Here is a 26,960-nt window from a genome sequence, read left to right on the forward strand (position 1 = left end):
TGATTTATAGTTAATCAGTCCTATCAGGTTGTGGGGGCGGAGTCACAACCCATATGTATGCTGCCATGAAGATGCACCAGAAAAGGAAAATTACGGAAAGGTGAGTATACAATTTTCCTTTTTCTTCAGCCTATCCATGCAGAAAAACCATATAAAGAAGAATACATGCAAATGGGACATCTTATAGAGTCACTAGAAATGTATGACCAGAAGGATCAAGCAGAGTATCTAAAACAGTTTTACTTTCAGAGTAGAAGAGGATGCACAAAAAAACACCATACACTGCTTAGCAACAGAGCCAACCCCAATTTGGTCACAGTTGGCATTTGTTCTTGAACTCACAGACCTAGGTCTATGACAAAGGGCACTGGAGCTACTTGATTTTGGACAGGCCATTCTGAATAGTTGGGATCCGTATGCTCGATCAACTTCTTATCTGTTACAGCACAAGTAAATCTACATGCACCGGGCATAGCCATTATAATTGGGTCTCACCTTTACCTGGCTGGATTTTTCACTATATTTAATATTATAGAGAGGGCAGTAGTAAAGCTGGCTATCAGTAGCTCCCTACTCCAAATCCAGCACCAATGTGAGTCTCATATTAGAATCAAGACATCTTTTGATATACTTTGGAGGCAAAAATCTATTTAAAAAATCTGAATACATTTTTAGCAGAGTATGGGGTGGAGTAGGACGAAGGCAAGGTTATTCACACCTTGCCAAATGATGGGTGTAGCAGAAGTCTTCAGGAAAAAAAATACAAATCAATATCCAAAAGGCATTTATGGACTTTAGACTAGACCCACTCTCTTACACCAGTACCTATATCCCTCCTATCTTACCCCACTAATACCAAAGCTTACCAAGACTTTCTGTGAAGCAATACTTTCTAAGGTTTATTTTGAAGCTATCTTCTATCACTTTGATGTCTTTCCCCCGTGTTCTTGATCTTAGGTTCATTTTGAAAGTAATGTCCTCCTGAACCTTATTTGCACCCTAAAGGGGACCATACTGTAGATGGATTGAAATTTGTCCAGTTCAGCAGGGACCAGACAAATTTTGATCTGTATTGGCAGGCTGGCTACACAGAAGTTGATCTACAGATTGACTTTTGTACAACCAGCCTGTCAGTTCAATCAACTTTTGTTGAAGGAGCTTGTCAAAAAATTGTCAGCTGAACAGTAACTGCATCCAATATAATTCAGGCACTTTTTGGGTATTATAACAGCTGATTTCACCGGCTGCCAGAATACAGTAGCTCAGCCAGAAGGATACATCCACCTGAAGAAATCTATAGGTATATGGCCAGCTCTCTTTATGGCCTTTCATCATAAGATTTGGCCATACGAGTGCAAGCTGGGGATAGTACCTCTTTTCAGAAAAACCCTCCCTTGGGTGGATATTTTGGGTGGGGCTAGCTTAGTCCTTTATAACCCAGGGCTGGAAGAGCTTCGGACAGAGGTTGATGGGTGGAGGGTAAGTTTAGAATAATACCATTTAAGTTTTGCAGCCCACTGTGGGGAACCCCTGGGGGTAGGCCCGGTATAGCCCTGAGAAAGAACCCAACTACATTGAGGGTACTGGAAGTATTGGTTGGCATCTCTGTGTCATGATAAATTTGAACTGTGCAGTGTTGGTGATGTAGGTATGAAAAGGGTGAGGGTAAATCTGTGTTTTGGATGCAAGCTATGCACCCTGTTATTGCTAAAGTAAAACGTTTAAAGGCTGAACGTATGGACAATCCTTTTTTTCTGGAGGTGGGCCTTCGGACCCAGGGCGGTGCTAGACTATTTTGCGCCCTAGTCAAGACCAGCTACTTTCATCCCCCCAAAAAATAAAATCTGCAAATGAAGCCTGCCTGGGATGCTTTTCACCTCTTTGCCAACATTTGCTCTATGTGGAGACTGACTGGGGAACTAAGAGGAAGTGATGTTGCGTGCAGCACAGCACGGCACCTTATTGGCTGGATATCTTTCTTCACAGCATGGCTGATGCTTGTAGAAGATGGCTTTGTCTCCAGCTAACATCATCCAATCCTGCAGTGATATGTGGAATGTCAGTACAGTGTGTGGGGAACAGGGTAGCCAACAGAAATTTTAGGGTTCCTTACACAGCTTAAGACCTGGGCCCCTGGGTCTGACCCCCTTACATCAGAGTTTAGGACAGCTCAGGACAGGTGGAAGCTGGAAGGCTGGGCACTGGGACTGGATAGGTTTGGAGGAGGAACTTCCTCCATCTCCTCCTCCGAATGCCAGGGCCTGGGGGAGGGGTAAGCACATAATTGCTAGGGCATGGGCGGTCCCAGCAACTAATCCCTAGTGCTGGGAACAGCAGGCGGTGGCTGCTGTCAGACATTAAGGGTCAGCTCTGATTGCTGTACAACCTGTGCTGTTGCTGAGCGGCGCAGCTGTGGCAGCAGATACGCTGACTGGGTAGCAACAACTGGCCTTGGCTGCATCCTAGGAGGCAGTGTGCCCTAGGCGGCTGCCTAGTTTGCCCAGTGGTAGCACCGACCCTGCTCGGACCAGGAGAATGTGATTGACCAAGATGGACGAATTCCCCCATGTTACAGGTGTGTAATGGTCTAGCTTGATCCTCTTGCAGGAGGATGGTGGGGGGCTCTCAGCCAGCATTACCATTGCTGGCAGCAAATAGGGGCCCTGCTAACATGTGAGTTAGATCAAGACCAAGTGCAGCCAGGAAACCTAATCTTCACATTAATTGTATCCTTATATTGTTAATGAAAAGTCTCCGATCTTACAGCATGTGAGTACTTGTAACTCTGGAAAGCCACAGGTTGCCTGTCCATTCATTATACTGCAATAGACAGAGACATCTCATCTACAGGAATATACACTTCTCAAAATCCGAAACAAATTATTAGAAAAATAAAAGGCATGGCAAAGCAGAATTTCCCATTGCTGCCACCTTCTCTCATGTCTGTCACTGCCTCCACTATTTTATACAATAGATATACATTGGTAATAATTAGCTCCTTTGGGACCGCAGGCAATAGAATCGCAGAGCAGCAGGGAAGCGTCACAGGGGAATGTGCGCCTTGTCAGGCGAACGCTTTCCTTTGTAGTCTGACAATGGTGAAGTTTAACATATTTTTAAAGTGCAGCATTCAGCACTCTGTGCAGGCAGGGAGCATGGAGTTGAGATGTTACTTGCTAAAGTTTAAATTGGTGTCAGTTTTATTGTGGATCTGCGCAAAATTCCTGCTGATTTATTTTTAAGGGATTGTTTTTTGAATATCTTTCTCTGCGTGTTCTTATTAGATTTCAGGTATAGTCAGATTTGTTACATAACCAGAATTTTAGGGGTGTACTTAATGAAAAACTTCCCATAGCTATTTGTCCATCGAAACTGCATATAAATTCATTCTGTGTGAATCAAACATGTTCAGGGTGTATTCTCTGCAGATTGAAAGTTATTCATTGAAAAAAAAAACATGTGAAATGCAAACAATTATTATTATTTATATTTGCACATTATATACATAATATTACAATGGCATACCTTTAAATAATAATTGAATTATACATTAAATATAATTTATAATTAAATTATTATTATTTAAAATTATAGTTACTGCTACATGGCACTGAGTATCAAAGGGCAATGAGTATGTTCCTGTGCTCCATAATGCAATATTTTCCCCAATGAAAAAGGGAAAAGTCCTGGAAGTCACACATCTCTGCAAAACCCAGTTTCACTCTACCTATGGAGCTTAGTCATGACTAAGCTCCAGGGGCAGAGTGAACCGTGTTGGGGATGTGGTTTGGTTGGAGCCCAGGCTGAGGCTGTCATACACCTTCTTACAGGGTTTTGCTGAGATGTGCAACTTTAAGGACTTTTTCCTTTTCCATTAGGGTATCTATAGTTAGGACAAGCTCTGTCCTTGTCCGCACTCCAAGCAGTTGCTACATAAGAGGGCCTGGTGGAGCCTTGAGCAGCACCTATAAATTTAGTTTGGGTCACAGGCAGTATTTTCCCCATTCACATTGTTTTTCTTTTTCGTTTAATAACTTTCGATATGCAGAGAATATAACCTGAGTACGTTTGATTTTGCCCCATTCCACAGAATGAATTTATATTCAGTTTAATTGGACGCACAGCTATGCCAGGTTTTTAAGGAACACCCTATAGAGTCTTGTTGGTAACAGGTGCTGACTTCAGAAAAAGAGATGTTTTGCCTTTCATTTCTACTTTAAACTGAATGGGTTATTTTAAGAGGTGATCGTTTACAATCACTTTAACCACTTCAGCGTTGGAAGGATTTACCCCCTTAATGACCAGGCAATTTTTTGCGATACAGCACTGCATCACTTTAACTGACAATTGCGCGGTCATTTGACGCTGTACACAAACAACATTTATGTCCTTTTTTTCCCACAAATAGAAATTTCTTTTGGTGGTATTTGATCACCTCTGCGGTTTTTATTTTTTGCACTATAAACAAAAAAAGACAGACAATTTTGAAAAAAAATATATATATTTTACTTTTTGATATAATAAATATCCCCCCCAAAAAATTAAAAAAAACAAAATGTTTAGGCCAATATGTACTGTATTCTTCTTGATATTTTTGGTAAAAAAAAAATCACAATAAGCATATATTGATTGGTTTGCGCAAAAGTTATAGCGTCTACAAAATAGGGGATATATTTATGGCATTTTTATTATTTTTATTTTTTTTTACTAGTAATGGCGGTGATCTGCGATTTTTAGCTTGACTGTAACATTGCAGCTGACAGATTGGACACTTTTGACACTTTTTTTGGGACCAGTGACATTTATACAGCAATCAGTGCTAAAAATAGCCACTGATTACTGTATAAATGACACTGGCAGGGAAGGGGTTAAGTGTTCCCTAGGGAGGTGGGGGAAGTGGACTAACTAGGAGTAGAGAGACATTGCTGTTCCTGATCACTAGGAAGAGCAGATCTCTCTCTCCTCCCCTGTCAGAATGGTTGTTTGCATTGACAGATCCCCATTCTGACACTCTGTGGAGTGATCGCATCTGGCCGGCAGACATCGTGGCCACTGGGCACACGCATTGGCTCCGGCTCTTAAGCGGTTATCGTACACCTACGGCTATTTGCGCAGCCGTGCCAACCTGCCACAGTATAATGACAGTGGCTGATTGGCAAGTGGTTAATGTACCTCACTCTTCCACCAGGGGCAATATTGGCCGCATATATACCACAGCAAAAGGGAACCATAGAGAAGGGAACCATGGTGTAGTATTTATGTCAGAAAGAAGTGCTCATCAAATAACGTGAGGTTCCCTTTTAAAACAGTCCACTTCTCTCTCCAGCTCCTCAGGTAGCTGTATGGATAAAGCTCACATACCGGAGCAACAAAGAGGGACCTTAGTGTAGTATGTATAAGCACAAATACTCACCAAACAATGAAACTGCAGCCAAATTCAGGTACTTAGCTGCATTTAAAAAGATAAATGTAACGCTTTATTCATGATAATATCAGTCTGGCTTCCCCAAAATAGGGGAAAGAGACTTACCTGATGTACAGCCTGTCTGCTGGCCAAAGATGTTTGTGGCCTTATTATCAGAGGCTGATTACAGGCATGCACTGCTTCTGGTACATGTGAGTGAAGCATTGTTTTCTAATCTATTAAAATAGATTCTTTTAATGCACTATTGCGGCTTTTAACATTTTATGATCTAGAGCAAGCCCGAGAAAATTCCTAATGCTGAACCCCTTTATGCTATTACCTATTGCAACCACGATGGGCTTGTGGTTCATTAAATGTTTGTGAGTGCGATCATTTTTCCTACTTATTCTTTCCTGGCTGCACCCAATGTTCTCTTCTTCTTTTTTTTTTTTTTTAAACATTCTTTATTTATTAAAAGGTTGCATCACATACACATAAAAAGAAATGGTGTACAAATATCTCTCACTATAGAGATCACGGTATTGCCATTGCTAATATTACAGCATATATTATCATCTGACTGAAAATACAAACAATTGTTACAGCAGGCCAACCAATACATGTGTATAAACATTGTTGTCAATTAGAAATGAGAGGTCGGGATCCAAATGTAGCAATGTCACCTGTTTTTTTTATCCAAAAATAAAGGATCATACAACATCTGAGTTGTAGGGATGGGGTTCTGAGAAAAGGCAAGGAAAGATGGGATCAAAGGTAAAACGTTTTTTTGTGTCAGCTCATCAATGGGAGTGTGGGAAAAAGAAGAAAAAAAAAAAAAAGGAAAAAAAAGGGGGAGGGGGCTGGTAAAGGGAGAATGAAATAAATGGTACAGCGTTTTCTGTACATGTGTGGGGTTGAAGTATTTATCATGATCCCATTAGGCTTCCTGCCTCAATTCTTTTTGTCTGTTCAAGGAAAATATAGGTTCTTATAGGTGGTTGTACCTGGAAGAGTAAAACAACTTTTTATTCCCTTATGTCCCCAAAGACCACTGTGCAATCCTCCATTTTTTTTTTGTAAGTTATTCACCCTGGCAAACCATTGTCCCACAGATGGGGGTGAGGTTCTTTTCCATTCACTGGGGATGCAGGCCTTAGCCACATTCATCAACTGCCGAAGCAAAGATTGTCTCTTCTTTAGTTTTTTAATACAATTTAGTTTTTCCTAATCATCAGTGACATTGGTGCTTCAACACTGGGATTTTGAGCTTAACTATCTATTAATCAGCCCTATTCACTAGCTACACAAAGTGGAACCCAGGAAGAACCCTCTATCAGTGGAAGTGCAGTTGTCATTAATTGTTACCTAAAAGAACACTTTATTGCCTAACATAGCAAGAAAGCTGCAAGTAAAGCCTCATTTAATTTTCAGTTTAAAATAGCTAAATACATTCCAGGTGCATTAAACAAAAAAATGTGTGCAAAAAAATACAGTTTGTTTTATTAAAGGAGAAGTATAGGCAAAGCTTGTTTGGCTTTACCTCTCCTATGGATCACAAGAGTGCAGTTCATCTTGCACTCCTGTGGCCCGTTTTCAGTAGAGAGCGGGCTGAAGTCCGCTCTCTGCTGATGTCACAGAAGTCGGTCCAGGCTCCACATCATCACGACCACAGAGTTGGGACCCGCCAGATCCCTGGACCAACACTCGGCCTTGCCTCTCAGTGAGCCGCTGAGAGCCTGAGCCAGCCTCCCCCGCCCCCTCCACAGCCCAGCGCTCCAATGAGCGAGGAGGGAGCAGAGAGCTCTGACTGACAGTCAGTAGCTCCCTGCTCATGGAGCTGTGGGAACCGAGTGATTGGCGGTGTTCGGTCGCTCGGTTTTCTGTGTAGAGGCGCTGGGGGAATGATGCTGCATCCACCTAGGTAAGTATGATTCAGGGGAAAAAGAAAAAAAATCATAGTTCTCTTTAAAAAAAACAGTCATAGCCTGACAGTTCGTTGTTTTTTTTTTTTTTTTTTTTTTTTTTTTTTAGAAATCAGCCACTGCCTGAGTAGAAAAGACCACCCCCTGTAAAAATGCTGCAGAAAAAGACCATTGCTCTATGGGTGGAAACAGTGGTCTCTCTGCAGAGGTCTAACGTAACACCCACTGAGCCAGAGCTCTCGAATCAGTAAAGTGTTCTGTTTTAACTGCTTCACACCAAGCGCACGCAAATATGCAGTCTCTCGGTGGCTGGGCCTTGGTGCTGAGGGGCCACATATTTGCAATAGTGCCAATAGAGCTGCGCCGAGAGCGCAGGTCCTGCGCCCTCCTGGTACAGTTAACGGTGGCTAAATGAAAGCTCCTGTTCGCTGCTTTTGATCTGGGGCGCTTTCCGATCTTGTGACCACTGTGACAGCTAATCACGGCGGTCACTTGATCATAAGCCCTGCTCTGCTTCCCGGATTTCTAAAGCCCTTAAAGGGCCAGCAAGCGGCAGATCGAAAGGGTTAAGTACTGCTTTTCTGCACTGACATACCTCCGTTAGACCTCGGTTCATGCAGCTAATGTGATCACCTGCTGAATAAGCACCATCGAAAGCTCAACTCTCCACTAAGACATGGTACTTTAATCTAATGCAGTTTTACTTGTAAAATGAAATAAAAAGTAAGGTGATGGATACACTATTAGTGTTCCAGAACATGCAGATAGCCTACTACCTCCTCACAAAAAGTAGGGGGCAGGGAGCATGAAGAAACCCACGTCACAAGTGGGTGAAACATGTCGGTGTGTGTGCCTACACATGCCCTCTGCCGATAGCCAACTTGGGCTTTTCATCACTCCTTAGCCCTCGTCCTATCTCCGCAAACTGGAAATCCACAAATAACCGAAAACTGGAAGTAAATGGCCAGGCGGCCCTATGTTGGTTTTGAGTGGATAACATCCTGTGCGAGTCATCAGGACTAGAAATACAGAGATTTGCATCCTGCACACCCATGGACCCCTGCAAAGGACTCTGGATTCACCATCTTTTCGCTGCTATTGAGGACCAATCTAATATCATCTAAACAGTGAGTCTCTTTTCAACTGGTATAGCCAGCAAGCAATCACAGCCTGAACATTAAAAACATTTTTATTTTTTTTTTATTTTTTTTGGAGGCTCTGTATTTTGACTCAGCTGACTATATTTTCCTATCCAATCTATATGCAGTGCTATCTTTAATGTATCATGGAAACATGGTGCTGAATGACTAACAGGCTTGTTGTGGATCTATTGTTTCTCCTTGACTCAAGTCGCATGCTTGCATCACAGCGTGCTGCATTTTTTTTTTTTTTTTAATATAATATCTCTGATTGACAGTGCTACATCCAGAAATCAAACCTGTACTGTTCACTAACTATCAGGAATACTTTCTAGCCAGAATTGCATTTATTTGTCTGAGATAACCAATGCTTTCTTTAACATTGTAAAGACTTAATGCAACAGCTCTATAGGCATATAGGGAGTCTGGAGGTCCATGGTTAAGCACAACACGGGTACCGACTTGTGCTACCAAGGTTTCCCGGAACTCACCTCGCCTAAACATATGTAAGCATTATATATTAAGTCACACTTAATGACTTGAGATGATTGACACGTGTGGATGACTGGGATATGGCTGAGCTCATGGGCATGCGGTTTTAAGTGACAACGTTGTCAGTTTTTACCTTATGCAATCTCCTATTGTTTATGCTTTCCTTTCAATGATTAAAATGTTTTTCTACTAATTGTTCTAATAAAGTTATATCAGGTTAAACCGCAGTTTGTTCCTTTTCCTTCACTGAAGGTAAGGACACCTTGGGTCCTATTCCCACTCCCCTTTTATTTTGACTACGTCTCCTGTTCTGACAAGGAACACCACCCTATTAGGTGAGCCGGTAACCTTTTACCTGAATTGACCAACGATACTGGTCATTAGGACCCCGCCCATTGCGTTTTTTTACTACGATTTGTAAGCATGCTGGCAGGGACAGGCTTTTCTACTCAGGCTGTGGCTGCTTTAGGTAAGACAAACTGTAAGACTTTGCATACCTTTTAGTTTTGATGTACCTGGAATAATTAGTTAGAAGTAAGTAATTAGCTGATTCATACTGAAGGTTAAGGGAAAACACATGCAGATGCACTATCTTACATATTTTCCAAAGTTATGGCCAGAGCCATATACAGAGCCTTTCTTAAAGGAACAATTTTAGATGAACAATAAAAGAAAGAGGTAAGGAAACACATTCTAATAGCTTTCTTTTTCCTTTCTTATTTAAGTTATCTATGTTTACATTTGAGGGGTCAGGAGTCCCTTATATGGGACCATTATAATGCTTGCTAATGAGTAATACTTCGCAAGGTATAACCACTGGATAGAGGCTTTCCTATCTTGTAGGCTTATTTCCAGTGATTATGCTTTAGGATGATCTCGACCTCAAAATCTTGGGGTTTTATTGTTCCATATTAAGATTCAAGGGGTGATTGTATGGATGATCACCTCCCAGTGTTTATATTGTTCTTGTTGTTCTATACCCATGCTATGGTGCAAAACATGTTATCGCTGTTCACTTCTGTTGGTAGCCAAGTGCTCACCCGTGACCTTAGAGAAGACCTAACCCAATTGCCAAGATTTTCTGTTATTTTGTTTCCCCCCACTTATGTACCATTTCTTGTTGTCTATATAGTGCACGTGAGGATTGTTCACTGCTCTGCAGAGTAATCCTTTTATTCTTGTTCTTCTCAAAATATTAATAAAGGTGATTGAAACAGAAAAGGAGAAAAAGCACTATGAACCACCTAGTAACATAACTTGGTCACAGTAAGCCTGCAAAAAACATTCCTTGTCCATGTGGATATAGTAGCATAAAGGAAATACTTGGTGTCAGACAGACCATTTAGAAGCATAAAGGACCTACTTGAAGTCAGACAGACCACCCTGCACAGCTAGTAGACTCTACGACCAAGTCCTCGAATGTTACAGCACAACACTATCACTATGGCACACTGTTCACCTATCTGCTTCACCCATGCCATAGGGCTACGCTCTACTTTTTAAAGGACTTAAAGTGGTTGTAAACCTGAAAAAAACTTAATCAAGCCTTCTACCTGGTACAGTAAAGGATGTCAAGTCATCTGTGCCCAGTCTTGCCACAAACAGTTAATCCAGCACTGAGAAATCCTCTCCGCTTTCTTGCTGGGTCAAAAGCTGACATTTGAGAAAAATTGGAAGTGTGTCCAGCATTCCAACAGCAGATCACTCCTCCTTTCTCCTCAAGCTCTCCCAGGATTGGCTGCTCCACGCCTCAGCATGATTGGGCATACTTAAGTCTTGCGGTGCCTTCCCCGAGTTTTGATTGATGGTACTTGTGAGGGCGCGTGGACTTTTCTATGACTGGTCACAAGGCTAAGCTTGCGCGAGGGGGGGAGGGGGGGAGGGGGGGTGTAGAGATGGGAGGGGAGTCCTGTGAGGTCAGGACTCCAACTTCTGAGCTCCGGCATTGAGACCCGCCCTCTAACCTCTGATTTTAACACAGCTCATACAGGTGCAGGGAACAAGATTTTAAAGTTAAACAGACATATATTTAATTTGGACATGTGGGCATACTACTATGGTGTCTTTATTTTATACAGGATGCCCGTCGGGTTTAGCACCACTTTAAAGCAACCTAACAAAATGGGAACAGCTTGCTAGTAAAGGAAAAGGCTTATTTAAAAGTGGGCGTATTAAAGCAGAGACCTGGGTATACTCCATTCTTGAATGACTGAAATATGGAATACTAGTCATGTCAGTGCATAACTTTGTTAAAGTGAACCGCCATTAATATATTTCCAAGGAGGCTTTAGGAAGAGAGGCACTGATTTTTCCGTTTTTTATCTATAGTGCATTTTGGACGGGTGGCATTAACCCCTCACTCCATTACCAATAATCACTGCCCCCCTTATGCATGTTACAATGGTGGTCCTAAGAATGTGAGGCATTTGCTGTCTTTTTTATTGTTATTCTGAGATTCTGAGAATAGCAGCTTACACCTGTCGAACCTAACTTTCCCACAACCTAATTTTGTGTGTAACCAGTAGCTAGGATGCAGACACACAGGACTAGTCTAGGCCCTATTTCCAAAATAAAGCAAAGCAGACCATACAATATAGGAGCCAGACAGTTCAGTCATGGAGCCACCAAGCGTGTCTGGGGAGCAAGGAGACATGAGCTTTTATTGACAATAAAAAAGGTTCTAAATCTCCTTCTACAGAATTCTATATCTGTAGGATCATTGGCAATTTGGCATTACTAACCTATAATTAGTCTAGTATTGCAGCAAAAACCCTTCATGTACACTATGATCCCATCCCCCTTCACAGAATTATGATCACTAGAAAATTACAGATGCACTTTAAAAAATGCAAATAAGTATGTTAAGCAATCAGGTTCCTTGTGCAAAATAATCTCTTATCTACATAATGGTAACATTTTTACATATGAATATGCTATTTTTCCTCGGAAATAACACTTGACTCTAAGGAGCTTACATTTAATAAAACACACAGAAAAGGGACATCCCCTTTAAGTAAAATAATTATCCTCTTGCAGAATGAAAGTGTTAATTTGCAGATAATAGCTGAATCCTATACTTAACAAGAGGAGGTTGATGAAGATGAGTTCCTATTTAGAATTTAATTGGTGATAATATACTCTTGTTACTGTTACCATTAAGAGCAATGGGTTTTAATTAGTGTGAATCCCAAGTATCAGAGGGCTTGCTGCAATGACAAGGTTAATTACTGTTTCTTGGAGAAAATTAACCTTTTCTATATAAACTTATAAAGAGCTTGATATAACTCTGTATAAGGTGAGAGCTGGGGTGATAAATATATCTGCAGGCCTGCTTTGTAATAGGTTGGAATCTTGGTCATTTCGTTGTCTTATAATTATAGTCATTTTTATGAGACATAATATTCAGAGCTCTAAGACAATTGTTTATTTAAAGGACATCTAAGAAAATATTGTACAATATGTGAAACGACAACCTACATACACTGTTAACCAACACTGGCCTATGCTATATGGCCAATAGCATGTGGACACCCCTCTTAATTACTGTGTTTCCAGTAAAGACATTTTAGACCTTTTAGACAATTGTGCTCTTCCGCGCTTATGCTAACAGTTTGATGAAGACCCTTCTCTGTTCCAGCATGACCATGCCCCTGTGCACAAAGCCAACGCCATAGAGACCTAGTAGGACCACCTTCCTGTGGAGGAACTCGAGTGACCTGAATAGAACCCCCAAACTCAACCCTACTGATCACCTTTGGGATGAATTAGAATGACAATTTTGAGCCAGGTCCTCTTATCCACCATCAGTACCTGACCTCACAAATGGGCACAAATTCCCAAAGGCACACTCCAAAACCTTGTGGGAAGCCTTCCCAGAAGAGTTAAAGCTGTTATAGCCCCATGGGGTGGTGGCAACAAGCTCATATAGGTGTAACAGTCGAGTCCACATAATTTTGGCCATATGGTGTATATGACCTTGCCTTTTATCTAGTTTTACACAGGTATTTCAGAATTTTAAAACGTGTTAATTATTTGGCGGATTGGGAAGGGATTTGGATAGGAAGACTACAAATCTCCTAGTTAAAATATTCTTACATGATATGAATATTATGATCTGGACCATAAATATACTTTACAGAACAAACATCTTCAGCTTTACTGGAAATTGCCAGTTCACTAGTTCATTATATAGAGTATTTCAGGTTGGAGGGGGGATTCTGGACACATGTAATCTCCCCTGTGTGCCTGTGGATATGCCTTAAATATGGCTTAATGAATTAATTGATGCAAATAATTAAATTTGCCATTCAAAGAAATACTACCTGTAAAGAGCCTTTAGGCTGGGTTCACTCCTCCGACAGATGCGGCTCGCAGCAGGGGTCCGGTGCATCCCTGTTCTCCATTTCAGAGATGAATCGGGGCTGAGTTTTTGCCTGAATTTGACCCTGAAAGGAAGCCAAAGACGCACAGCACTCCTGCTCAAGCTGTTCCGGAGCAACGGAGATATGTGAACCGGTTCCATAGAGAGCTGGTCACAATCTCCTGTCATGCAAATTGGTTGCGGAGAGGCCCGCATCCAATTCGCATAGGTGTGAACACAGCCTCAATTTTTAACCAGGCCTTGTGCACCTGGCTGTTCTTTTCTGAAGATCATTAGAATTGCCTAGACCTGCTTGATCTATTTTCCTGGCCATTATTGTGCACGGCAGGTAATCCTAAATTTGGAATTTTATTCTTCTAAGGTAGGTATATTGGATTTCAGCTTTTTAAACCTGTAAACCTGGGGGTCTGGGACAGCGTCCATGCCTAGCAGCCAGTCCCTTTCCCCAAGCACTGTTACATGGCCAGGGAAGTGATGGGTCACCAACAGTGGATCTCAGTGCCAAAAGCAGAGGAATCAGGAGGGAATGCTGGTAAGGTGAGCACAAAGGGGTCATAAAATACCCTTTCCAGAAACACTGGGGGAGATTTACTAAAACTGGTGCACTCAGAATCTGGTGCAGCTGTGCATGGTAGTCAAATCAGCTGCTAACTTCAGCTTGCTCAATTAAGCTTTGACAAAAAAACCTGGAAGCTGACTGGTTTCTATGCAGAGCTACACCAGATTTTGCACCATGCAGCTTTATTAAATAACCCCCACTGTCACCCTTCCCTGCATTATGAGTTAATTGAATGTACACTATATAAACCTTGTATCACCTGCACTATCCGGCTAATGCTTGCCTTAGCCTGCATTAAGGATGAGCTCCGGCGTGTTCGCACAGCCCACGTGCAGAGCCCGCCAGGAAGTCGGCGCTGCGCTAATCACAGGCAGTGAGACATTTCCCGATCTCTGCAGCCGCGCATCGGGACAATGTCTCCCTGCCTGTGATTAGAACAGTACAGTGCCGACTTCCTGGCGGGCTCTGCATGTGGGCTGTGCGAACACGCCGGAGCTCATCCTTAGCCTGCATCAGTTTATACCTTATCCTTCACCAGGTTGCTCCAGTGCCTAAATCAAAGCACTAAAACCTCCTGTTTTTTGGGGTGACATATTTTTATGCACACTTGGGACTGCCCTTTTGTACTACATGTAAATGTGTGTGGTCTTTTAGAAAGTAAATTACAATTATGAGCTGTTCATCTGCAGTCCCCTATCTGCATATCTGTCTGGAGGATAAGCTCCCACTAAGAGGCAGTGTGAAAGCCCTGCTCATCTAGCAATTGGAAAGCTACATAATACATGAATTAAGGTAAATTCAGCTGACTTTTTTTTATTAAACTAGACCGGCTGACTGGCACTTCTAATGCTGCAACCTAGAAGGCATCCCACTTTGCAATGGGACTGGACAACATTTTTGCATTTCAGAAAAGGTTGTAAAAAAGCACACTATTTTCAATCTTCCAATGGGAATACTGCAGTCTTTCTGGTTCATATTTCAAAAACATTTGTGCATTTTCTTTCTGATTCATAAAATAAATTTAAATATCAATTTAGAGTGACCCTGAAATCACTGCTTGGCTCATGATATCTGTACAATATTATTGTTCAATAGATTTGAATACTTTTTTTATGTACAGGAGTGAGCTGGCAGTTATTTAAAGGTTGATAAAATTGTAATCTTTTGTGTGTTGCAGAGTAATGCCCCGTGCACACGGTCGGATTCTTCCGACGGAAAATGTGTGATAGGACCTTGTTGTCGGAAATTCTGTGTGTAGGCTCCATCACACATTTTCCATCGGATTTTCCGACACACAAAGTTTGAGAGCAGGATATAAAATTTTCCGACAACAAAATCCGTTGTCGGAAATTCCGATCGTGTGTTCACAAATCCGACGGACAAAGTGTCACGTATGCTCAGAATAAATAAAGAGATGAAAGCTGTTGGCCACTGCCCCGTTTATAGTCCCGACGTACGTGTTTTACGTCACCGCCTTTAGAACGATCGGATTTTCTGACAACTTTGTGTGACCGTGTGTAAGCAAGACAAGTTTGAGCCAACATCCGTCGGAAAAAATCCTAGGATTTTGTTGTCGGAATGTCCGAACAAAGTCCGACCGTGTGTACGGGGCATTAGAGTTCCAATTCATACAATAGTGTTGGGGTTATTCTTTAAAAAACAGCAGAAATACTTAATAGACCAAGGCAAGAAGATACCTTTTTCCAGTATATATTGTAATAAAACGAATTAAGTAGACGTAGTAATTTTTCCCCCCTTTCACCTTTCCTAATACAGGGAAACCTTTAAAAAAAGCTAACTGTGACCATACATGTATGGCTTGCTAATATATTTATAATCCCGCTTTAGAGGAAAAAAACCAAAATGTATCCAATGTACATATATCATTTTAATATAATGCACTGTTTTCATTTAGTTTTATATACACCATCTTCTAGCTTTTTTATCTTACAAGACAAACATAACTTCTGCTTCTTATTTATCACTGGTGCATTCAGACATTTTTATGGCACCTAATAAACATTGTTCAAAACCACTATAAAAATAATTTGTTAGCTCGTCAGACAATATTTTTACATATTTACATTTTGCTACCTCACAGGTTCCGTAAAATTAGAGCTGTACAGCTGAATATAAAATAGGGAGATGTGGTAAACATAAAGTATGATTTTCTTTCATAATCTCTCTTAAAAAAAAAAAAAAAAAACAGTAATTCACAAGTTTCTCTTTAAATTATTATTCCATATGCTTCAATAAAAAAAAAAACTGTTTCTCCACCATTTATGCCAGAAGCAGAGGTTATAGTTATGTTGTATTTCCAAGATCACGGTGATATTAACTACAATTAAGTCTTTTGAACTTAATTACATTTCATTTGCAAATTAATCACAACACATGCAGCAATCCACAAAAACACCTATGCAAAGTATGTCCCACAAACGAGAACCATGTAAAACAAAACAAAAATGATTCTTTTATTTTAAAAAAATACAAAAGCCAGGCATTTGCATAGTTACTGGCTAACTACTATTATCTTTACACTCTTCATACATATTAATAAGATATTCATAAAAGGTAATTGACTAACTAAATAAACATCTTTTTATTTTCAAGCAATATATATTAAAGCCAAAATGTCTTTTCTTTTTGAAATGCAGCAAAAAAAATTTGTCCAATGAATTTTTAATATCTGAACCCATTCTTGATTAAATATATATATGATTATCCTCTCTACATTTTATTTATGAAGAAAGTTTGGAGTGATATCCTTGACAAACTTAATTCATGTGTAAGTTAAATTTTTTTAATGAATGTTCAGAAAAGCTGTGTGTACAGGGCATTTTCTCACATTACAATAATATTAAGCCAAAGGTCCAAACTTTTTTTTTTAATGCTGCTCCAAAAAAGTTGTACAATTCAAACTTTTACTTTCAAAAAATGTGTCTGTGTGTGTGTATATATATATATATATATATATATATATATATATATTTGTATGTTGAGTATATGGGTTTGTGTGCATTCAATAAAATTTTTGGTATTTTTTACCATTCCTTGCCTGAAATAAACTAAAGAAAATGCAAATAGATTAGAGGTGAACTGAACCCAAGCAGTTCTTTTTTACTTACATTTGCACATGTGGTGGTTGGAATCGTCCTTGATTAATATTGTAGAATGTGAATGCCTGTGTCGGGTTTGAGCTGTACTCATCCAGTTCGATTATAACTCTACTAGGCGGATGTCGTCTTGATGCCATGATGTGCGAGTGGGTGTACGCCATCGTCGCAGTGTAGTCCAGATTTTTATTTTCATATGAACGTCTTTGCTATCTTCCCACCCCGATGAGAGACGAACATGTCATCTTTACTCCCCCCTCGGTAAAACACTCCTTTTTTTTTTTTAATCTAAAAAATAAAAACACAAAAGCATATTGAGAGATGTAACTGTATCACACTTAATCCATGTAAAATAAAAGAGGAGGGGGTGGTGAGAAATCTGGGGGGGCATTGAGGAAGAGGAAGACTGATTGCCACATTTAAGGTTCGCTGGTTTTCCAAGAAATCAGTAGGATTGGCACTTAAGAAACACTGTTATTATCCCAAGAAAATTATGTTAACCCAACAGCTGCCAAAAAATGCCATCAGTCTCCGCTATGGTTAACATTTCTGAAAGGAAAAGGGTTAACTTGTCCTATAAAAGCAAATTAAACTAAAAAAAAAAAATCCAGTTTCACAAATAAAATCCATTTTCCACTTTCTTACATTGAATGTTTTATTAAATGTTAATAACTATAAATACTCGAGATCCCCCCACCCCAGTCCTTTGTGTTATTGGGTGCTTTTTTCTTTCCAGGCGAGATAAAAAAGAAAATTAATTTAACATGTCCACACATGACAAGCTACAATCCTTTAAATGTTGCTAAAAAGCAGCACTTAAGTGACAGGGCTTTGTGGTGTTTTTTTTTTTTTTTTTTTTTTTTTTACAGAAGGTACTTGTTTTCCCTTTTACAGACATAATTACCATTAGATGGTAGAGACATTTTCCAGATTTCTAATTGAGCCAATATATATATGTTTCAATCAAAATTCCAGCTAATTCTTAAAAGTCTTTTAAATTGTTGTTATTATTTTCATTTAAATACTTCTCTAGGCAGTTTTATTATATAAAAGTATCATTATACTACTATACGATAATACAGAAAATGGAAGCTATATTATGTGAAATTAAAAAAAAATTATGCTCCAGGCAACATATCAATGTCATTGGCTACTAATGAATGCATAAACTGTATTATATCAGTTATGTCACTAGTATCTATTGAATGGATAGGTTATATTCTCAGTAATGTCCCTGTTCTCTAGTGAATGGACATGCTATATTGTCCTTGATGTCACAAGTATCCAGTGAATTGATAGGCTGTGTTCTTAGTGATGTCACTTGTCTCTAGTAGATAAATAGACTGCATTCTCAGTGATGTCACTGATTATTAGTAAATTGATAGGCTGCATTCTCAGCTATGTCACAGGTCTTTAGCCAATGAATAGGCTGCATTCCATTAATTAGTCCTGGCATCTAGCACATGTATAGTCTTTATTCACATTGATGTCTCTGGTATCTAATGAAGGGATGGGCTGCATTTTCAGTGATATCTCAAGTCTCCAGAGAATTGATAGGCTATGTGATGTCTCAGTGATGCCACTGGTCTCCAGTGAAGGGACAGGCTACTTCCTCAGTCTCTAGTGAATGGATAGACTACTTCCTTAGTGATGTCACTGGTTCCTACTTCCTAGTTAATGGATAGGTTGATGCTAAGTGATGTTATTGGTTCCTAGCAACTGCATATATTTAATTCTCAGTGATATCACTACTCACAGGTGAATGGATAGGTTGAAATAGTGCTGCCACTAATCTAGTGAATAAACATTGTGCATGCACCATGATATCACTGATCTATGGTCAATAGATAGGCTGCATTCTCAGTGATATTATTGGCTTCTAGGTTATGGAACAATAAGCTGAATTCTTAGTGATGTCACTATTCTCTACTGCAGTCTTTTTCAACCAGGGTGCCTTGAGGTTTCTTCAGGGGTGTCTTTGGCAAGATGCCTAAAAAATGATCAAAAAGTTGTATACAAGCCAGCAGGTGGATCAAACCTGCCTATTAGTTACACAAAGCCACGGGTTTTCATTATGCACCATTATGACTTTCTAGACACTGACAAACAATGATGTCATCAGTTAAAAAGGATATGTGTTGCCTCCAGAGCATCCCTGTTTGAGCCTCTTGTTCCCCTCTCCCTCAGCACTAGGGTGACATTACCTGACTGATGGAGAGAAATTGAGGGAGAAGAGAAACATTGGAATACTAGTCAGTAGTACCAGTGTGCAAAAGTGTATTTGCTTTGGAAGAATAAATAACCTCACAACGTTAGGAGTTCTATGTGTGAATGTTGCTGCATTATGTAAAGCTATTAGAATAGTTTTTTTAAATTTTAGAATGGGGTACCTCAAGACTGTCCTTAATTTTAAAGGGTGCCTTGAGATTGTCTATCATTTTAAAGGGTGCCTTGGCTGAAAAAAGGTTGAAAAACACTTCTCTAGTGAATAGAATAGGCAGGCTGCATTACCACTAATGTCACTGGTCTCTATTAATAGACATTGAGGTCACTGGTCTCTAATGTGTGAATATGCTGCTTTTACATCTGCCATTTCATAACTAAATGACTGATTGCTAATAAACTTGGAATGCTTTGTTTGCGGTCATCCTTTATTCCTACAAGTCACTTCATTGCCCTGATAAAAGAGACCCTGCCCAGAATTGTTGATGAAGGCCCCTTGAACCCCTATAGGGAAAGGGAGCCTTGACTGATGGAAGCATTGCATTACAGTGGGCGTTGATCCAAATCAAGTTAAGTGGCTCTGTCAGGATTGGCTACAAGGATACGAGGTGATGGGGCTGAGCCTGAACTACGCTGAGGCATGTCCCTCTGACCTGATGAGATTCAGCTGACAGAAGAGTTGCCCGCCCACCCACTCACTCTTAAGTTTTGTCACAGCTTTTTTGGTCGATTTTGACCTTGCCAGCAATTTACTTGTTGTAATGGGCTATGCCCTAAAGTTAAATCCTGGGGTCAGCCTAATGCCTTTCTGGCATTGATGGTAAGGACAGGCCTCTTAGGCTATGCCAATTTATGGTTTATGTGTGCTCACAGTATACCTGTGACAGGCATTGGTTATTTGTTAAATTTGGAAAGGTTCAATGAAGGTGTGGCCTTGCCCCTTTTCCAACTTAATCAGCCTCTGTGTCATTTTTGGGCAAGGTATTAGCCTGTTAATTGGTTGTATGAGCATATGTGTCACTTTGTGGCACTTTGAGCAATGTGACATCCTACACTCACAACAAATTATGAAAACAAATCTTTTGGAGTGCTGGTGACTTTTTACGCTTCTACTTTTTTTCCCATAAATCTCAGCATTTTTTCTTATATACCTGCTTTTGCTTTCAGTAAGGCGTAATGACATTTAACAGAACTCTTCCTCTGTTGGATAAAACAGTGAGCTTACTGCTATCGTAAAAAGTGTCAGATTTTTCCAGTGTAATAAGGACGTTTTTCCGGCAATCGTTGTAAAACTGTACATTTAATAAAATAAAGCAGGAAAACGTTGTAGAATTGAGAAGATTTGATTGTCTTAACAGAGAGACCTTTGACCTGTGTGATTCCCTTCTTGATTATGCATGGAAAGCTGTCTCTTCCTGATTGTAGCTGGAAGAACCGTCAGCCCCGCGGACCTCATTAACTGCAGCAAATGTTTCTGTTAGTGAGGTTTTAATGGTGCCATGTCACAGCTCCATATTTATCGCTGAGAATTCTTACTAGCTTTAGTGAAACACACTGCGATTCTCACCTGGGTTTTAATGACACTCACTTTTTAACACTGTATTATCCACCTAACCCACACCCACCCACCAAAGTGCCCTGGTCTCGCTGTCAAAATAGTAGCCCAGCTGATAGCTCAATTATTCACCCTTAATCAGAATGATTCCTGGAAAACTGTTGTTGTTTGATGGATGTAGTTCTTCACAGTGTTGATGGAGAACGTCTACTAAATATTGTTTAACCACTTAAGGACCGGGCCTCTTTTTGAGATTTGTTGTTTACAAGTTAAAAACTGTTTTTTGCTAGAAAATTACTTAGAACCCCCAAACATTATATATTTTTTTCTACCACCCTAGAGAATAAAATTGCAGTTGTTGCAATACTTTCTGTCACACCGTATTTGCTCAGCGGTCTTACAAGCGCACTTTTTTGGGAAAAAATACACTTTTTTGAATTAAAAAATAAGACAACAGTAAAGTTAGCCCAATTTTTTTTATTAATGTGAAAGATAATGTTACGCCAAGTAAACTGATACCCAACATGTCACGCTTCAAAATTGCACCCACTCGTGGAATGGCGACAAACTTTTACCCTTAAAAATCTCCATAGGCGACGTTTAAAAAATTCTACAAGTTGCATGTTTTAAGTTAGAGGAGGTCTAGGGCTAGAATTATTGCTCTCTCTCTCTACTGATCATGGGGATACCTCACATGTGTGGTTTGAACATCGATTTCATATGCGGGCGCTACTCCTGTATGCGTTCGCTTCTGCACGCGAGCTCGGCGGGACGGGGCGCGTTTTGAAATTGTGTCACTTTTAGTCCTATTACAAGGAATGTAAACATCCCTTGTAATAGAAAAAAAGCATGACAGTACCTCTTAAATATGAGATCTGGGGTCAAAAAGACCTCAGATCTTATATTTGCACACAAATGCAATAAAAAAAAATAAAAAAAATTTGTCATTTAAAAATTTTTTTTTTTAAATGGCCTTTTAAGAGCTATGGGCGAGAGTGATGTTATGATGTCGCTTCTGCCCTGCATTGTTATGGAGACGGGTGGGGGCCATCTTCCCCTCACTCTTCTCCATGCCCAGTAAGGGTGAAGATCCGATCACCTCCGCCGCTGCCGATGGCTCCGGTAAGCGGCGGAGGGCATCGGAGAGTGGCGGGAAGGGGGGGTTATGGGAGCTAGATGCTGCCATAACAACGATACCCCCCTTCAAAGTAAGGACGTATATCGGCATGCGGCGGTCCGGAAGTTGTTAAAGTGTATGTAAAACCTAATAACTCCCTTCTCTTATTTGCTCACTTTTGATCTGTTCAATATTCAATTGAAAGTGTTTTGTTCAATAAATGCAAAAAATGCATGTTGAATAATTCAAGGAGCTGACATCTTCATGTACGTCTGCCTGTGCTAGACTGTGTTTTGATAGCATTGTTTTCAGTTCTCTCCATGGACTATAGAACCCTCACCCATGTTATGAAGAAGAGGGGGAGGTGTTCTGTAGTAAGTGTTGTCACCCTAGGACAGGAAGTGTGCTATTGGTAGTATCACCATGTGAAAACAAAAGGAAAAATCCTAAAAACAGAAAACGAAAGCAGCTGCCACATCTAAGGACTGGTAAGCTGCAAAATACACTACTACACTAAGTTTAAGTCATTGTAAATGTATTTTAAAAGAGAAATAATATAAGAACCTGGATCTATCTTGGTATTAGTTTCTTATAATTCCCTGTACTACAACACTCAGACTGGGAAAGGGACTCAATATCCAATCAAGCTTGAATGCTTTGTTCTCCGTGAAAGAGGAACAGAATGATGACTTTATCAGTTTGCTGCTGCTCATTCGATCACAATCTGGGGTGGGTTTTAGACAAGACTGTATTGTTTAACTAGAGTGTAATCTGAAGAGGTCGAGGACCTGGCTGTCCTGTCAATTGACTGAAATCTCCCATTTTTTGGCAGGTGAAAAATAGTTCACATATGTATTCTAATTATGTATTTAGTGTCTCAAAAATATAGACAACAGGACTTTATACAACCCTCCAGTCAGAGGTAGCCCATCAATTAAGGGCGCATGGGCACTGCCCCCCCGTCCATCGCTGCCCCCCCCATTTATGCATCTGGACCCTTTCAGGACACCGGCGCATGGATACCAATGCGGAGGGGAGGGGCTGTTTTTTTGAAGCACCGATTAGAGCCAAATGTTTTAATACGCTTCAGTATAGTGTGTGCTCCAATCCCACCAAGATGTGTTACAACAGCGATGAATATTCGCTGTTGTAACACTGATCCTCCTCCTGGCCAATCAGGAAGCCTGTTTTGACACTGGTCACCCGATTGGCTGAAAGGACAGGCAATCCTATTGGACGCCTAGGAGGAGAAGGGGAGGAGCTGGAATGGCCAGCTGGCCAAATGGGGGAGAGGGCACGGAGGTACTGCACCATGCTGCCTGCCACCTGCCGCCACCAATGGGGTAAGTGCTGGACCGACCGGCAAACAGCAGGGGGGGGGGGCGTTCCGCTGGGGGGGGGTTCAGTGGGCAGTTGTTTGCCGCCCCCCCTTCCCCAAAAGAAACCACCAGCTGCCACTGCCTCCAGTGAGCACAAAGAGATACAAGAAGATTAATGGTATTACTATGCAAACAGCCACATGGAATATATGATTTTATATATGTTTTATTGTTAGCAATAAAATTAGTATTTTTATAATAAACATCTACTGCCAACATGCACAGTTGTTGATCAGACTTGAGAGATAAGGTTGACGCCTTTCGGTTCATAATCTTTATATAAATACATGATGGCTAACCCCAAAGGTAGCGGAAGAGAAAGCTCACCACACTACCCTCCTATGTTTCAATAATTGTGTATGTAAATATCATATACTACATTCATATCATCGCTGTCCACCTATGTATGGTAGTGAATAAAAATATAAATGAACATAATTACCTCATTACAAAAATAATAAAGGGTTCAACTATGCCAGATCACATATGGCAATGCAGTCACCCACTGATTGACTGATTGCATTGTCATATGTGATCTGGCATAGTTGAACTCTTTATTATTTTTGTAATGAGGTAATTATGTTCATTTATATTTTTATTCACTACCATACATAGGTGGGCAGCAAAGATATAAGTGCAGTATATGATATTTACATATACAATTGTTGAAATGTATAGAGGGTTAGTGTGGTGAGGTGGGTTTTTTTTGTTTTGTTTTGTCTTCTCACTTTCTCTATCGCTACCTTTGGGGTTAGCTATATAAAGAATGTGACCCTTATCCAAATGGTTGAAGATGTCACATATAATATTTGTATTTTCTCTTCTTAGACAATCCTTTCCTTTTGACCATTTACATCTGTTCAAGAGATAGGAGGTCCTGAGGAAGCGGGAACTCCGGCGAAATGCGGCGACCTTATCTTTCAAGTCTGATCAACAGCTGTGCATGTTGGCAGTAGATGATGATTACTGGAATTAATATGTGAACAGCCACATGGAATATGTGATTTTTTTATAAATGTTTTTTTGCTAGAAATAAAATGATATTTTTATAATATTCTTGTATCTCTTTGTGTTCACTGGAAGGGTATATAAAGTCCTATTGTCTATATTTTTTAGATACTTTTGAATCAAGGATGATACCCTCCACTGACATATACTTCCAATAGAAACCTTCCTCACACACATCCAACAATTTTTTGCTATAATTAAGTAATTAGTCTTTTGCCTCAGGTTAAGCCTGCACAGTACTTCATATAAATAAAAACCATCGTGTTTGGCTTCAGAACGATGGCCAGCATCATCCAACCTACTACTTGTGGGCCCAGGTTGTCAGGGTTGTACCCCTTGTGAATGCATCTTTGCCTATTTGGACTGCAGGATTTAGGCTACAGTATGTATAAAGGAATTTGCTTTTTTGGGGGGAGTTCAGGAAGGGGAGGGGGTTTACAAAAAAGATCGAAATGCTTTAAAGTAAAACTGGTAGAGTAGATTAAAAGTAAACGGAAATCTGTTTTTTCTTTAGAAGTTTTATTGTCACTGCTACAGACTCTCAAACTTGACGAAGCAGAGCTCCACTCAAAAGGGGACGCTCCACTTGTTTGCTTCCTGTCCCCTTCCGCTACCACATTTGGCACTTTTCAGTGGGAGGAGGGAACGGATACCCAGGGGCGTAACTACCACCATAGCGACCCATGCGGGCGCTATGGGGCCCGCAGCCGAGTGGGGCCCAGTGAGGATAAGAGCACCGCCGGCACAGTCTCCCAGCCAGGGGAAGAGAGAGGAGAGGAAGAGGCGAGCTGTTCGTATCAGCAGAGAGCTGAATTGCCCGATGTAAGAGCTTTCATTAGAACTTCCAGTGTTCCGGGGGCTCACGTCACATAGCTCCACCTTTTGGCCCGGTGCCTTTGATAGACAGAACGCCGATCCAATGCGGGACGTGTGACGTCATCAAAGGCGTCGGGCCAAGAGGTGGGGCTATGTGACGATGAGCCCCAGGAAGACAGGAAATTCAAATGAAAGCTATTACAGCGGGCAAACCCGCTCTCTGCTGATCCGGGTGGCTTGCCTCTTCCTCTGCATAGGTGGGGCTGTATGGGGCACAGGCAGACCAGGCTGTATTGGGCACAGGTCACGCTGTGTGGGGCACAGGTCACGCTGTATTGGGCACAGGTCATGCTGTATTGGGCACAGGTCACGCTGTATGTGGCACAGGTCACGCTGTATTGGGCACAGGTCACGCTGTATTGGGCACAGGTCACGCTGTATTGGGCACAGGTCACGCTGTATGTGGCACAGGTCATGCTGCATTGACACTAGGGCAGCTGTGGGGGGGGGGGGCTGTTTGCAGGGGGGCCCTATACAACATTTTGCTATGGGGCCCTGCTATTTCTAGTTACGCCCCTGCGGATACCTGTCAAAACCTTATCTGTTCCCACTTCTGTGTAAGATCACCACATAGTTGTGCGGCGATCTACGAAACTTTTAGCCCCTTCTCTCTCCCCCCCCCCCCACTGCCTTCGGGGAGACACGCAGGTCCCAGAAGACACCGGGACCATTCAGAAAGCACAGCGCGACTCGCACGTGCACAGTAGGAAACAGGCTGTTCCCTTAGTGAAGATGCCGGCGCCTGCACCCGGAGCCAATGGACGGATCGGCTTGGGGTGCCAACATCGCAGGCTTCCTGGACAGGTAAGTGTCCTTATATTAAAAGTTAGCAGCTACTAATACTGTGACTTTTTACATTTTTTTCCCCCAGGCTGGAATACTGATGGAGACTATAAGTAGCTGTGCTAATGAACATTACACAGGATGTGGCTGCAATGAGACTGCAGGAGAATCAGCAGCACTGAGATGCATCAAATGACGAGAAAGGGTGAAACTATTTTTTTTTTTTATTAAAAACGGCTTTAGCACAGTGGTGTCCAAATTGTGGCCCTTTGCTTGCCTTCATCTGATCCTCGGGGCACTATTCCTCCCTTTGACACCAATGATGGGGCACTATTTCTCCCACTGACACCAATGATGGGGCACTATTCCTCCCACTGACACCAATGATGGGGCACTATTCCTCCCACTGACACCAATGATGGGGCACTATTCCTCCCACTGACACCAATGATGGGGCACTATTTCTCCCACTGACACCAATGATGGGGCACTATTCCTCCCACTGACACCAATGATGGGGCACTATTTCTCCCACTGACACTAATGACGGGGCACTATTTCTCCCACTGACACTAATGATGGGGCACTATTTCTCCCACTGACACCAATGATGGGGCACTATTTCTCCCACTGACACCAATGATGGGGCACTATTCCTCCCACTAAAACCAATGATGGGGCAAAATTTCTCCCACCGACTCCAATGATGGGGCACTATTCCTCCCACTTACACCAATGCTGGGGCTCTATTGCCCCATTGACACCAATGATGGGGCACTATTCCTCCCATGGACTCCAATGATGGGGCACTATTCCTTCCACTGACACAATGATGGGGCACTATTTCTCCCACTGACACCAATGACGGGGCGCTATTTCTCTCACTAACTCCAATAATGGTGATGGGGCACTATTCCTCCCACTGACACCAATGATGGGGCACTATTTCTCCCACTGACACCAATGATGGGGCACTATTTCTCTCACTAACTCCAATAATGGTGAT

General features: G+C 41.2%; 1 protein-coding gene across 1 annotated transcript in view; it reads right to left on the reverse strand.

Annotated features, from left to right (window-relative positions):
* The window catches only part of MPPED1 (metallophosphoesterase domain containing 1), a 141,888-nt gene that overhangs the window by 87,724 nt on the left and 27,204 nt on the right, over positions 1-26,960 (reverse strand). The window contains exon 2 of the mRNA XM_073621948.1: positions 17,026-17,301. Within this exon, the coding sequence (XP_073478049.1) occupies positions 17,026-17,177 (152 nt within the window). The 5' untranslated portion in view covers positions 17,178-17,301. The remainder of the gene's footprint in view (positions 1-17,025; positions 17,302-26,960) is intronic.

Source organism: Aquarana catesbeiana, linkage group LG03, assembly GCF_042186555.1.
Source record: "Aquarana catesbeiana isolate 2022-GZ linkage group LG03, ASM4218655v1, whole genome shotgun sequence".
In the NCBI taxonomy this organism is placed as follows: domain Eukaryota; kingdom Metazoa; phylum Chordata; class Amphibia; order Anura; family Ranidae; genus Aquarana; species Aquarana catesbeiana.